Source organism: Trichosurus vulpecula, chromosome 8 (genome assembly GCF_011100635.1).
Source record: "Trichosurus vulpecula isolate mTriVul1 chromosome 8, mTriVul1.pri, whole genome shotgun sequence".
Lineage (NCBI taxonomy): Eukaryota > Metazoa > Chordata > Mammalia > Diprotodontia > Phalangeridae > Trichosurus > Trichosurus vulpecula.
This window is the reverse complement of record NC_050580.1, coordinates 116,962,361-116,976,158: the sequence shown is the minus strand read 5'-3', so window position 1 is coordinate 116,976,158 and position 13,798 is coordinate 116,962,361. Positions and strand designations below refer to the sequence as shown.

The 13,798-nt window shown below is 39.2% G+C and overlaps 1 protein-coding gene across 1 annotated transcript in view; it reads right to left on the bottom strand.

Moving 5' to 3' along the window:
- The window catches only part of ADAMTSL3 (ADAMTS like 3), a 563,622-nt gene that overhangs the window by 19,398 nt on the left and 530,426 nt on the right, over positions 1-13,798 (bottom strand). Inside the window, exon 24 of the mRNA XM_036737163.1 lies at positions 10,080-10,262. Coding sequence (XP_036593058.1) covers positions 10,080-10,262 — 183 coding nt within the window. The remainder of the gene's footprint in view (positions 1-10,079; positions 10,263-13,798) is intronic.

The window sequence follows — 13,798 nt, the reverse complement described above, 5'->3', positions numbered from 1 at the left end:
TAGATAGGATAGTAGACTTTAAGATCACACTGCTCAGCATTCTCAACTCTATTCAGGGTGATGAGACCTATTATCTATTGGAACTAGGAGGAGATTACACAAAACTCCTCCATTTTATGAAGAACTTGACCAGATCCTCCAAATTAAATCAACATATTCCTTGAAACTCAGGGACTTCAGTATTCTGACCAAGCAACCCAACAGGAGAAGAATAAACACTGTTTTTGAGTATATGGTTCAGGATTAAGAAAAAAGGAGATCAAATCACATAGACTGTTCAGAGGATCCATATCTATATTCTATTGATGTTCAAGAATAAAATGACTTTGACAGAATTTAAGCTCCTCAAGGGAAAGGGCTATTTTACTTTGGTCTTTGTAGACCCTGTGCCTAACACAGTGCCTGGAATATAGTAGTCACCTAAGAGCTGATTACCAATTGGTTGATTGAAGAGAATTAGGAGATACTCAGAGAGTACCATATTATATCATAAAAAGTGAAACTGACTGTAACTTAGTGGGAAAAAGACTGAATATAGGCATGATAATTTAAGAATCAGTTAGCCATGTAATGTAAGCTCATTGACTAATTAGAGTAGGGGTCCTTAAACTATTCTGTGTCAGAGATCCTATTGGCAGTTTAGTAAAATTTATGGATCCCTTCCCAGAATAATGCTTGTGAATAACTGAAGTTCACTTAGAAGTTGTTGAAAATGAGGATGTAATTTTTTTTCAGATCGAAGTTCATGGACCCTCTGAAATATATCCATAGACCCCAGGTTAATAAATCCTGAATATGAACAAAAGTCAAAGTAAATATCAACCTAGAAGATAAAAGTGAAAAGGAGCCACCAGGTGAAATTATAGTGATTCCAATCTGATCTATTTAAACAAACTAGAATGTAAGCTCTTTGAGGGAAGGGAAAGTGTTTGTCCTTTCTATGTATCCCAGTGCTTGACACATAATGCTTGTTACCTGGATGCTTGCTGATTTGATTTCATTTGAGTTGAGAGGGACATTAACATAATTTTTGGAAACTCAGAGACATCTTGGCAGTTGGGGTTACCAGAGAAAACAGTGACAAGCAATAGATTACACAGGCAAGTAGAATAAACCATAAGTTACAAGTGGAGTATCTCAACATTCTTTAATCTGTAAACAGCTAGCTCGCTGCCAAGGGGAAGAGGCTAAACTTCACAAGAGTATTAATATTAGGCAGAAAAAGGTCTCAGTTTATCAATAGAGCTATGTATAAATGTTTATATGAATGTATACAGTCTCCTTCAAGCAATATGAATTTGTTTCTATTCATAAAGCATGACACTTATGGTTATAAAAACTCTAAAAGGCAAACATATCCTTATTTATATTATGAAAAGAGAAATGGTGGCTACTAACCATACACTATTGAATACTCTGTGGCAGTCATAGGGTACTTGAGACTGGCAGGCTCCTAACCTTTCTGCAGAGGATGCTTTAAATAGTTTTGACTTTCAGAAATGGCCAACATGTAGAGGAGGATTGTGGGGCATTTTAAACAGGCAATAGATTTACCAGAAATAGTGACTGCAGGCTGATGATAATTCTAATATTGAACTAAAATGAGCTTCACATTAGTGGATTGAAAAATAATTATAGGAACACATTTTTAAAACTAGTTAATTCCTATTGAAGTAATAAGCAGGAGTATGAAAGATTGTGTGAATTTTGTGTTGTTTATGGTAGTGAGCTTATGTGAAAGGTCTACTGGAAATTTGTTGCTGTTTAGTCATTGTTCAATTGTATCTGACTCTTTGTGACCCCAATTGGGGTTTTCCTGGCAAAAATACTGGAGTAGTTTGCCATTTCCTTCTCCAGTTCATTTTACAGATGAGGGAACTGAGGGTTAAGTGACTTGCCCAGGGTCATACATCTAGTGAGTGTTTGAGGCTGCATCTGAACTTAGGTCTTCCTGACTCCAGGCCTAGCACTCTATCCACTGTGTCCCCTAGCTTAGTAACAAATAAAGAGCTGGACATGGAGAGCATCTGTTAAGATCAGGGACTGCTGATGAACATCAGAAGAGATATGAGGAAAAGGAGACCGCAGCAAGGCCAAGACTCACTGGCTACTAGGCCCATAAGCGAGTAAGACAGAGAGAGAAAAACTAACTGAAAGAACAACAGTTCCTATTTTAAGAGGATTTTAAGGTTTTTAAAGCTAACTCCAGCACAGAAGAACCAGAAGCAGTGTAAGTATTCCTCATTGTTGGGGATGTTCAAGTTTCATTTAACCTTAGAAAGACTCAGAGAAAGGGGCCTACCCCCAGAAGCATTTTGTTAAAAATTAGTTATATTCATTTTTCCTTGATATGCCCAGGAATATGTATTCTCCCCACCCATCCCAAACTAATGGACTTCATAAGAATGAATGCAGTGACTCTGTAAGCTTAGGTATGTCTGTGTGTGACATCACCAGTATACACATATACATTCAAACTAAGAAAGGCTCATATATTTTCAGACTGATAAAGTCTCTAAATTAGCAGCTGAATGCTGGCTAATGGATCTTTGAAAACCAGAATGAATGTCCATGGTGGTTGGAGTGGTTGGTGTTAACACCCTCTCAAGACCTGTGAATCAAAAAGCATTGATGAAACGTCTAGCCTGCCGCTGTGCTAGGCACTGAGCACACAAAGACAGCTCCTAGGTTCAAAGAGTTTATATTCTACTTTGTAGTGCTCATTTTGACATCATTAATTTCATAAGATGAGAGTTTAGTCACAGAAAGAAGGACCAGATAATTAGGGTGACTCCAGGGATATGCAGAAATACAATTCAATTCAAATCTTACTTTTGCCAGATCGGTCCAGCCACTCCTAATCTAAACGACAGATTTTGTGCCTTAAAGTGTCTAAATAATTTGCCATTGAGAACATTGAGCAAAATGAGGTGAAAATGGGGATTTTCTTTAGAAATTAGATGCTAATCACTTCTAATAATTATAGTTCTTATAGTCAGTCACCATTCCAAATGATTTTTCCCTTCTCTTCTGACACTTGGTAACAGATGAGGTACTACATGATGTTGACAGACTTTTATGTGATCACAGAAGGAGCCAGATTTAGCTGTAATAACCCAAAATAATTGATAGCTACCAGCTGTGTCCACAGTCTCTCTCAAGCAGCACATAATGAATTCTTTAGCTTATTGTTTTTCAGGCTTTCCTTCTTAGTTCTGAGTTTTTTGTTTTAAGCTGCACAAAGGGCTATTTGCAAAGTAGAAATGGTTAAATTTATTGACTGTCACTGTGGCCTGGAGATTGTTTATTTAAGTACAGCAGCACCTGGGTCCCGACAGGGCAGTCCCTTTGCCTTGCCCACTTTTGGCAAGGCCCTCTCTGGTTTCCTCATCTCTTTAAAAATTCTTAAATGATGAGCCATTTGAGGGGTCAGAGTACATCATTATAAGTATTAATAACCCAAGGATTTTTATTAAAATTACCCATCAATATAGTATTACAATAGGAATTTGGAGATCTTTGCAACCTAGCTGTTTGTCTTTGGACATTAGGGGTGGGAGGGGCGAGAACCTGCAACAAAGATTCCAGGATTTGACTCCCAGGAGGATTAGGTTTGGGGCTTTTGGTTTTTGGTTTGGGGAGGGAAGAAAAGCAGGGGGTGTGGTGTGAAGGAGGAGGCAGGGACTTGCAGGAGCCTCTGATCAAAATCATCTCCCTAGCACATTCTACCAACTGAAGGTTAATTGGGATCAACTAAACTGGAGTGTCAGATCTATGTATCATTCTCACCTTAGAGTCAAGGCTGCTTTAATCAGATCAATACCTAGTTGAGAAGTCTCAATGAAGGGGAGTCGTTTTGGAGGTGTGGGTGAGGAGAGGGGGTAAGTGTTGCTTGCTTTGGTTTACACAGTGTCTTGGGACTGGGTTGAGTTCAGAGGTTAGTGATTATTAATAAGGAGATGGGGGAAGGGGTATGTCCGTGTGGTGGTGGTGGTAGTGGTGGTGGTGGTGGTGGTGGCGGTGGTGGGGACAACAATGAGGGGCCCCTTTCAGAAATGTTGGGGGGCAGCAAATACCTAATTTACAGGGGCTGTACACACAAGGGTCCAGTGTGGACATGGCCAGAGGGAGAGTAAGGTGGAACACAATTGTATATTTTCTTCTACTTTTGGTAAACAGTTCCTAAGGGAGTATCTGAGCTATCAAGGACAGCCTCAGAATTCAAGCTCATGGAAGCAGGCCTCTGAAGACTGCTGTGTTCTGAACTACCTTACTACCATATGACCAAGAGATTAGAGAGCACAGTTGCACTAGCCGTAGTGCCTTTAAAATTTTTTTAACCTTTTGATTAAAATAGTTATGGAAAACATAAGGTATTCTTATCATTTAAAAGCTCCAAGGTAGCAAAAAGGTGTTTATATTTCATAAGAGATACACGTGTATGGGATGCTGAGCTTGTCTAAAGAACAGTTAGCCCTTTCTTTATTTATCTGGTAAAACAAATAAATTTAATACCCAAATAAACTAGAATCTTCAGAGTAGCCAAGAGATTTCACATCTCAAACCTCTTACCAGAGATACTAACAATCCAAATGGACTGAGGTGGGTTTTCCCCTCTCTCACTTCTTAATAAGCAGTGGTGGTAGTAGTAATAATAGCAACTGACATATATGATACACCTATGGTTACAAACATTTTACATACACAATTTCATTTGATCCTCACAACAATCATGTGGAGAAGGCAAGGTATGACAGTGGAAAAGCTTGGAGTTCACACAGCTCTTCTTTCAATCAAGGGCTAACTCCTTTTCTGATTCCTCCAGTTGTTACTGGCCTCCCCCAACCAATGAAATTATTTTGTATTAACTCTGTATTAACCAATCAATTGTACAGACTTATCTATTATTTCCCCCATTAGAATATAAGCTCCTTGAGGACAGAGGTTGCTCCTTTGTTATCTTTGCATGCTGGGTGCCTAGCACATAATGGGTGAATGCTTAGTGAATGAATGAATGAAGCCTCAGTTCCACTATTTCTTAGCTTTGTGACTTTGGGCAAGTCACAATTTCTCCAAGTTCCTACTTCCTCACCTGAAAAATAGAAACATTTGCCTAATTCACCTGGCATCATAGTGAGGATGAAATGAGCTAATGGACTGGGTCTTCTGCATGCCATAAAGTATCCAATTCAATGATTTTTTACATAATGGAATAATAGTCAGAGAAGCAAACTAACCCATCCTATGTCACCCAGCTAGGTCTTCCAATTATGTTCAGAGGAGAAAATTAAGGTACTTATAAAATCCATCATTCCTTAAATAATAGTAGGAAATTGAAAGTGTTTGGGGAAAAACTGTAAATAAAAGAAGTAAGAGAGTAGGGCATGCATCTCTTAGTAAACCTTCAACGCTGACATTTCTCTAAGCAGAAAATGGTTTTGAGCCATTGAACAACCAACATTTGTATTGTCCAGCGAATTACCGAGAGACAAAAGTCACTCCCAGGGCCGAACCCTAGCCAAGGGACTTTCCCTCACGTCCCTGATGTTCTCAATGGGTTAGTCTTTGAAGAACCAACAAATGGTGTTTCTTTGACTGCCTCAAAACCCAACAATACTGCAAGATATTTATGATTGTGGTCACTATTCTAGACATCTTCTTCCTCTCTTTTAGTGCAATGCATTCTTCCACACAGAAACCTAATTTTATCATAGAACAGAGATGTTCAACAGTTGTTTCTATCATTCATAAAATGGTCACTAGAGATACTGTTTTACTCCTTTTGCTTTCAATCAATATACCTGACCCCCCAAATCCCACTGAATTCATAGCTCCCAAAAGACTTTATGACATCCTATGTGACCCAAAGCCCTACTGAACTGACTACTCTTATAGCTTGACACCCTTTCACATTCTTATTCTCCTTGTACTACCCAGGCCCTTGCTGCCAAACCACATGTCTTAGTCTGCGTTTCCTTTGCAAGATGGGAGAGTAAAGTCTACAACATGTAAAACGAGGCACAAGAAACCTGAGTACTCAATTGCCAATTGTCTCATCTTGAATCAAGCTGGGGAGAGGATCTAGTCTTTTTGAGACTAGACCACTATCTTTGTTTAAGAGAAAGGCATCTTATGGCTCTCTTCTTCCAAGTTATTCCCTAACCCTCTGCACATCCCTGAGCTCCATCCACTTTCTAGTGCCTTACCAGTATCACTGATAGTACTATAAGAAGCATCCTTCTCCGCAGTCAGTTGGAAAAAATGCCTTTACTTGGCCCTGTCCTACCATGTCATCAATATGCTCTCATGCGATTAACACATCATAATATATCTTTCCCACCAAGGAGATGTAGAAATATGCAGATAATACATGTTGTTAAAGACTGTATCCATCACTAATTCATGTTAAAATTTGTAAGAAAATTCCACTTCCACAGTAGCCTTATTTAACCTGAAATCAGTGGGCACACATTCATTGTGAATCTTATCCTTCATTGTGAGTAGTCTCATTTATTGGGAAAACCACTTGTTTGCTGAAATTTGCTATAAAGATATTGCTGATCGGGTCCAAAACTTCATCCTAGAAAATCAGGCTGAAGAGTTAGATTTTGATGGATGGAAAGGCAATCAAGGTTTAGAGTCAACTTCAATACATCTATGTTGGCTTTGAGATCAGAAGACCTGTATGTGAGTCCTGGCCCCACCACTTATTAGCTGTTTATGTCTCTGAGCTTCCGTTTCCTGATTTGTATAACAGTACAAATATTCTTACCCCTATGTCCTCAGACTGTTGTGAAGATCAAATGGGAAAATGGGTATGAAAGCTCTTTGTGATCATAAAGCACTATATAGAAGTCAATTATTACTTAGGGGTAGGAATTGAGATTAGACCTATGATTTGGGCGAGGAAACTCAATCAATTCAGGACAGTACCTCTTCTGTAAGTTACAGCTCTAGAGACTTGCCTAGAGCTCTGAGAAGTTAAAATGACTAGTCTAGGGTCACACTGCCAGAATGTGTTAGAGATGATGCTTGAACTTAGGTCTTCTCGGCTCCAAAGGCCAGCTCTATATCCACTATTCCATACTTTCTGTTATTATTTAATCATTATTAAATGCTAAATACATATGAGGGTCTTTTAGCCAAATGTAATTTTGGTTGAAAACACCCTGCTGAAAAGAGCTAAGAATAAAAATAACTCACTTATATGGAGCATCTGTCCAGTTGTCACACTGATAGTTGTACTGATGTTGGATGCCATTAGAACATGTTTCTTGTTCCCTTTGGGCAAATTAGCTTTCATGTCTGGATACCTTGTTTCTGAAGAATAAAATGTACTTTTTCCTAGAAATGTTGCTAATGTATTATTCTAGCTTGAAATTCTTACTCTACTTACCTGCTGGATAACCACCTTTACTGATTATTCTGAACATTTACAGAAAACTCACCCATTAGTTCATGGTGCCATATACACTAGGCATGAGAAAGGATACACAATGTGGGTTAGATGCTGACTCTGGCAGCAGAGTATTGCATATTTTCCAAATATTCTTCCCAACAGAGTTCAAGTTCCTTTAGGGAACAGATTTTTCCTTTTCTGTCCCCTTTTGTATCCTTAGTATAGGGTGTTATACACATTGGGCATTTTATTTCAATTGAATTCAACAAGCATTTTATTATGTGCCTATTACATGCAAGGCACCATGCTATGTGCTAGGGATACAGAAATAAAAATGAAATAATCCCTGTCCTCAGCAAGTGGGGTGGAGTGGTTTGTATGGGAAAACTGCTATAAATGTACATGAACCATGTAACTCTATCCATGGCTGAACGTGAGAGCCCCTGCGATGGATCACATCAGACTATTTAATACTGTGACTTGTCTAAGAGTCAGTATTGCATTGTGTGTAGACAGCTACACTTGGAATCGGGAAGACCTGAGTCCAAATCCTGCCTCAGACATTCACCAACTGTGTGCCCAAAGGCAAGTCACTTAGCCTCTTGGAGTATCAGTTTCGTCATCTATAAAATGCAGAGAATAATACCTGTAGTACCTACCTTAAAGGTTTATTTTGAGGTCCGAAAGTGTTAATAGTTATAAGGCACACTTTAAACCACTATTTAAATGTCAGTGTGGGCTGTTATTATTGGTTATGTATAGATTGGGGGAATGGAGAACATTTGGCATCTCAGCCCACACACCCATTTTCTTAAGTGGAGTAAGGAATCAGTCTAAGTATTTACAAAGTGTTAAGTATTTACAAAATACATTTCGCTTGCCTGAGATTATAAGAATTACACACATATATACAGAGAAAAGAAGGATGTTTGAAGAGAAAAGAGACCCTTTATGAAGATGGACCTATACAAAAAGGCAGAACAACGTAAAGGTGAAACAACAAAATCAGGGACAGGAAAGGTCCTTGGCCAATTTGTGAAACTGGCTAAGGGTCTTTGGTGGCCCCTTCTCACATTCCCTTTTTGCTACATATAGCCTTAATGACCTGTCTCCTTCTCCTACCTCAAGTACCTAGATAGTTAGTACTTTGTCCTCTGCCTCTATGAAGCACCCCTCTCTTCTATACAGTGGAGCTCTCCTCAGGCTTCCCCCTTCCCCAAGCCAACATTCTATGGTTTGAACATTTCTTCTTTCCTCATCTTATCACAATTTACCTGTCTCTTATCCTCTCTGTATCCTAAGCTTAGCCTGCTGTCATGAATGAAAGCAATTTGATCTGGTAATTCACACTACATTCCATTCAACTCATTAGCCTTGAGATTGAATGCCACCTTAAGTCACTCATTCAAAAAGTGACCCATCCTGGTGTTTTCTCCTGTCTCTGTTTCTTCATGTGTAAAATACAGATAATAGTTCTTACGTGAACATTAAGGAGGTTTGAAGACTTAATCTGTATTTATTCAGGATCTACTTTATGTTAAGTGTTCTAAGGGATACAAGAAGAATTTTGCCTGCTAGCCATCCTCTATGTTTGTAATGCTCTGCCCTCTCACCTTCTGCCTCCCAGCTTCCTTGGTTTCCTTCAAGACTTAGCTCAAAGCCTCCCTTGTATAAGGACCTTTCTCAGTCGTCTCAGATGCTAATGCCTTCTCTTTTCAAATCACCTTCTATTCTCATTCATTCATTCTCTCTCTCTCTCTCTCTCTCTCTCTCTCTCTCTTTCTCCCCTTCCCTCCCTCCCTCCCCACCTATATAGTTAGTTACTAGTTGTTCCTCCCATTCAAATGTATACTCCTTAAGATCAGGCACTTATCTTCCCACACCCTGTATCCCTAACACTTAGCACACTGCCTGGTACTTAATAAATATTGATTGATTGTTTAGTTAATAAATGCTTCCTGACTGTTGACTGAGAACAGGTCTCTGACCTCATGAAGGTGACAATCTAATTGGGGTGGTGATACTAACACACAGTAACAATAAAAGCAATTATTATCATTACAGCTACCATTTTATAGTACTTTGCAAAGTATTTGACATATATTGATGGAAGGAGATAATGAAATGTTAAAATAGAAGTGTCCTTAGAGATTAGAGATCAAAAGAGACCAGAGTGGTCAGGGAAGTTTTCATAGCAGAGAGGTGAATCAGGCTAGGACTTCAAGACAGAAAGGGAAGCAGGGGAAGCAGTCTAGGTTAGGGAAACTCAAAGTTATGTGTTAGTATGCAATGTGTGCACCAGAGTAAAGAGCCTAAATGGAGTAGAGTTTCTGTTTTGGAGAGTAGTGGCAAATGAAGCAGGAGAGCTAGGATAGATCCAGATCATGAAAGGCCTGGAGAACCAGGCAGGAGTTTTAGACTTGATTCAGTAAACAAGAAGCAGAGGAGCAACATGCCAAAAGCATCATCCTGTAAGAGAGCAGGTAAAATGTCCATAGGAAATGCTCCTCAGACACTGCATAAGAGCTAGGTGGGTTATTTGGCAAGGACTGCAATAATAAAGTGCCTTTCGATTCTCACTCCCAAACTTCTGGATAAAAACTGAATACAACTCCCCCTTATAGTAAAAAAATCCTAAGTGTCATGCAAGCATGAAAAACAATGAAAATGATACACTTACCTGACAAGTGAAGAACAGATGATGCCACTGCTTTTCCAAGGGCATTGGTGGCTGTGCACACATATGTCCCTTCATCTTCAAGTGAAACATTCTTCAGCAATAGGGACCCATTGAAAAGCAAGAAAGCATTGTCACTCAGGGATCCTCCTCTTTTTAACCAAGTAATATTAGGCTGAGGAACACCTTAAAAACAAAAATAAACAAGCCCAAAATATCCCTTTAATGATCAATGACCATAATGTGCCAAATCATTCAATCATTGTCACTGACACAATGAGAGCACAGATCTACCAAATACCCAGGGCTACCAAATACCCCATGCCTAGCACGGAGGGCAATGAAATCAGATTTAGAGATAATTTAGCCCGACCCTCATGTCACAGATGAAGAAAGTCAGGCCCAAGTAAAGTAACTTGCTCAAGGAGACACAGGCAAGTAAGTAGTAGGTACTTAACAAATCCTTGTTGATGGATTGATTCCATAACTTAGGAGCTTGTGTTTGCCATTTCTCCTTATGTCCAAACAACCAGACCACTGGCTCATCCTACGAATTTTTTAGCTTCTTTGTTGGGAGGCTGTGTTCCCATGGGATCCAGTCTGTAAGTCAGATGGTCCATTTATTGTTTCTCATCCCTGACACATGATCTGTCCGAAGCTACTCAGCATCTCTAATTCATCTGCCACCCATGGACTTTTTTTTTTTTTGCAGAGCTCTACATTTGTGCCATGTGACTATACCAGAGGATTCCATGTGGAGTGACCATCAGCTTTTGTGCATTGCTCTTCATTGAGGTCAACATTCTGATGAGTAGATCACTACAAGAAGTATTGCAGACTTGGAAACTTCTGCCCGATCTTTCTGGGCACTTCATTATTGTTCTACAATGTGTGGATGTGGATGAAACCAGTCCAGGCCACTTTCTGGTTCATTCTTGGTTCATTCTGCTATCCTTTCAAAGGTCATGACTGAGCTAAATGTGTTTCCATATTTCCTGGACTATTAGGTATTATGGCTAAAAGTCCATAGACATTTAAGGATTGAGTATGAGCAATGGAGACCTCTTTTCTCTAGGAATTTGTTTATAAAACAGTTTAGTACAGCCCTCATGGGTCATCTGATTTTGTATGGCTCATGGTCTGAGCAGCTAGATTTGGTGCGTAGGCTGGAGTTTGCCAACCTCTGGTTTAGAATAATGAAAAAAAGTCACGATTTTCATGGCTCTTTACTCTGGTGCACACACTGCATACTAACACATAACTTTGAGTTTCCCTAACCTAGACTGCTTCCCCTGCTTCCCTTTCTGTCTTGAAGTCCTAGCCTGATTCACCTCTCTTCTATGAAAACTTCCCTGACCACTCTGGTCTCTTTTGATCTCTAATCTCTAAGGGCACTTCTATTTTAACATTTCATTATCTCCTTCCATCAATATACATCAAATACTTTGCAACATACTATAATATACATATATACACACATATACATATATATATACATATACACATATGTATTATGTTTATATAGTTTTATGGTATTAAAAATGATTATCAACTTCCAAATGCTTAATCTGCATTGTAGAAACAATTCATAGCTTTTTTTTCCACATGAAAGGTGCAAATCTCCCCCCAAAATGTGGAAATCCCAAACAGTAGCTCGTACTTCAAAACCCAAATCTGGTGTAGTCTTAATTAAAGGGGAAGGGACCTGGGGCAATACAGAAAGAGAACTACACTAGCAGCCTGGAGACGGGTTCTAGTACTCACTCCACCTCTGGCTAGTTATACATGCATGTCACATGGCCTCTCTGGGTTTCAGCTGCCAAGGGGAAAAAAAGAGATACTAGTACTAGCTTTGTCTAAAACCTGGGTGGGGAGGGAACTTGTGGCCCTCTAGGTCCTCAAGTATGGCCCTTTGACTGAATCCAAACTTCACAGAACAAATTTCACTTGAAGACCTAGACGACACATGTGGCCTCGAGGCCACAGCTTTCCTACCCCGGTCTAAACTCTAAATTTTAAGTGTAATGGGCTTGACTAAATGAGATCTTGACATCCCTTCCAGCTCAGGGCTACATAGAGGTATTTGTTTTAGTTCCTTCCTATATTATCCAAGGATACACTTTCAATCCAAAGTCAGCCGTTCTTGCTTTATGTAGTCTTTTCCTGAGCTACCTTCTCTCACTGACCAGCAGCATCTACTGAGAAATTCGTGACTAGTTCTCCTATGAACTTCTACAACCGGTAATTAATAATGCAAACCTAATGGAAAAGAACAATGCTATATCCCAATGACAAATCCGCATGTCTTTATGGTATACACTGATATTCCTACAGCAAAAATAATAGCATTTTGGCAAAAGTCCCTTCATTTATTCCTATTTTAGAATCTGCGGTCACATGGACTATTTGTGAAGAAAGGATTTGTCAAACAAGTTAATTGTGAAAGCAAACTCTCCTATAGGAGCTTTTACAAACCACTCAACTCTTTCCCAAACATGTAAAAATTAATATATCATTATTAAAGCATTTATCTATCAACAAGAGTGGGACCCATATTTTGTTAACCAAGTTCCAGTAATGAAGTCTGATTCCATAATTGAATGGATCTGTAATCTCACTCATGTGGCCACTTCTGCCATGGGTACAGAATGTATATAACCCATCCAAGATTCTTTTATCCTAGGGAAAGTTTTGACTATGCCCTTCCACTATGCTAGAGACCTTCTTCTAGGCTTTTTAACATTTGGTAGGCACCAACGTGGTACTCAGAGTGACAACCTGTTATTTCTTGTTCTCATTAAATGTACTTGAAAGCAAAAATATTCTCATTTAATTTTCCCATAGTTTAATCATGTTAATTATAATCATTAGAATTTATCTCATTTATTTAGCACTTTAGGTTTACAAAGCATTTTTCTCACAAGAACTCTGAAAGATTAGTAATTAAAGTATTATTATTTCTCCTTTTACAAATGAAGAAGTTGAGCCTCAGGGGGTCAGAAAAGTCCACTCCCATTCTAGGCAGCTAGGTGGCCAGTGGATAGAGTGCCAGGCCTGGAGTCAGGAAGACTCATCCTCCTGAGTTCAAATCTTGCCTCAGATACTTATTAGCTGTGTGAACCTATGCAAGTCACTTTATCCTATTTGCCTCAGTTTCCTCATCTGTAAAATGAGCTGAAGAAGGAAATGGCAAATGGCAAACCATTTCAGTGTCTTTGCCAAGAAAACCCCAAATGGGGTCGTGAAGAGTTAGACACAACTGAAATGAGTGAACAAAAACAACAACACAATGTGTCAGCACTATGCTAAGTGCTAGGGATACAAGAACAGTCCTTGCTTTCAAGGAGCTCATGGTCTGATGCTGGAGACAACATGTAAACAACTATGTGTAAACAGGATACATTGGATATAATCGAGAGAGGCAGGCACTAGTGTGAATGGGGTTTGGGAAAGGCTTCTTGTAGAAGGTGAGATTTTCACTCGGCCATGAAGGAAGCAAGAGAAACCAGAAGGTAGAGGTGAGGAAGGAGAGAAATCCAGACAGCAAGAGACAGTGAAAACACCCCGAGTTGGGAGATAGAGAATCTTGGAAAAGTAGGATTTTTAAGATGATAAAATGATGCCTAATTGAATCATAAAATCAAAACTGACTGAATTGAATCAAACTGAACTGAACTGAATCAAAAAATCAATGAGGTGTTAGGATTTGTTATGAGCAACAG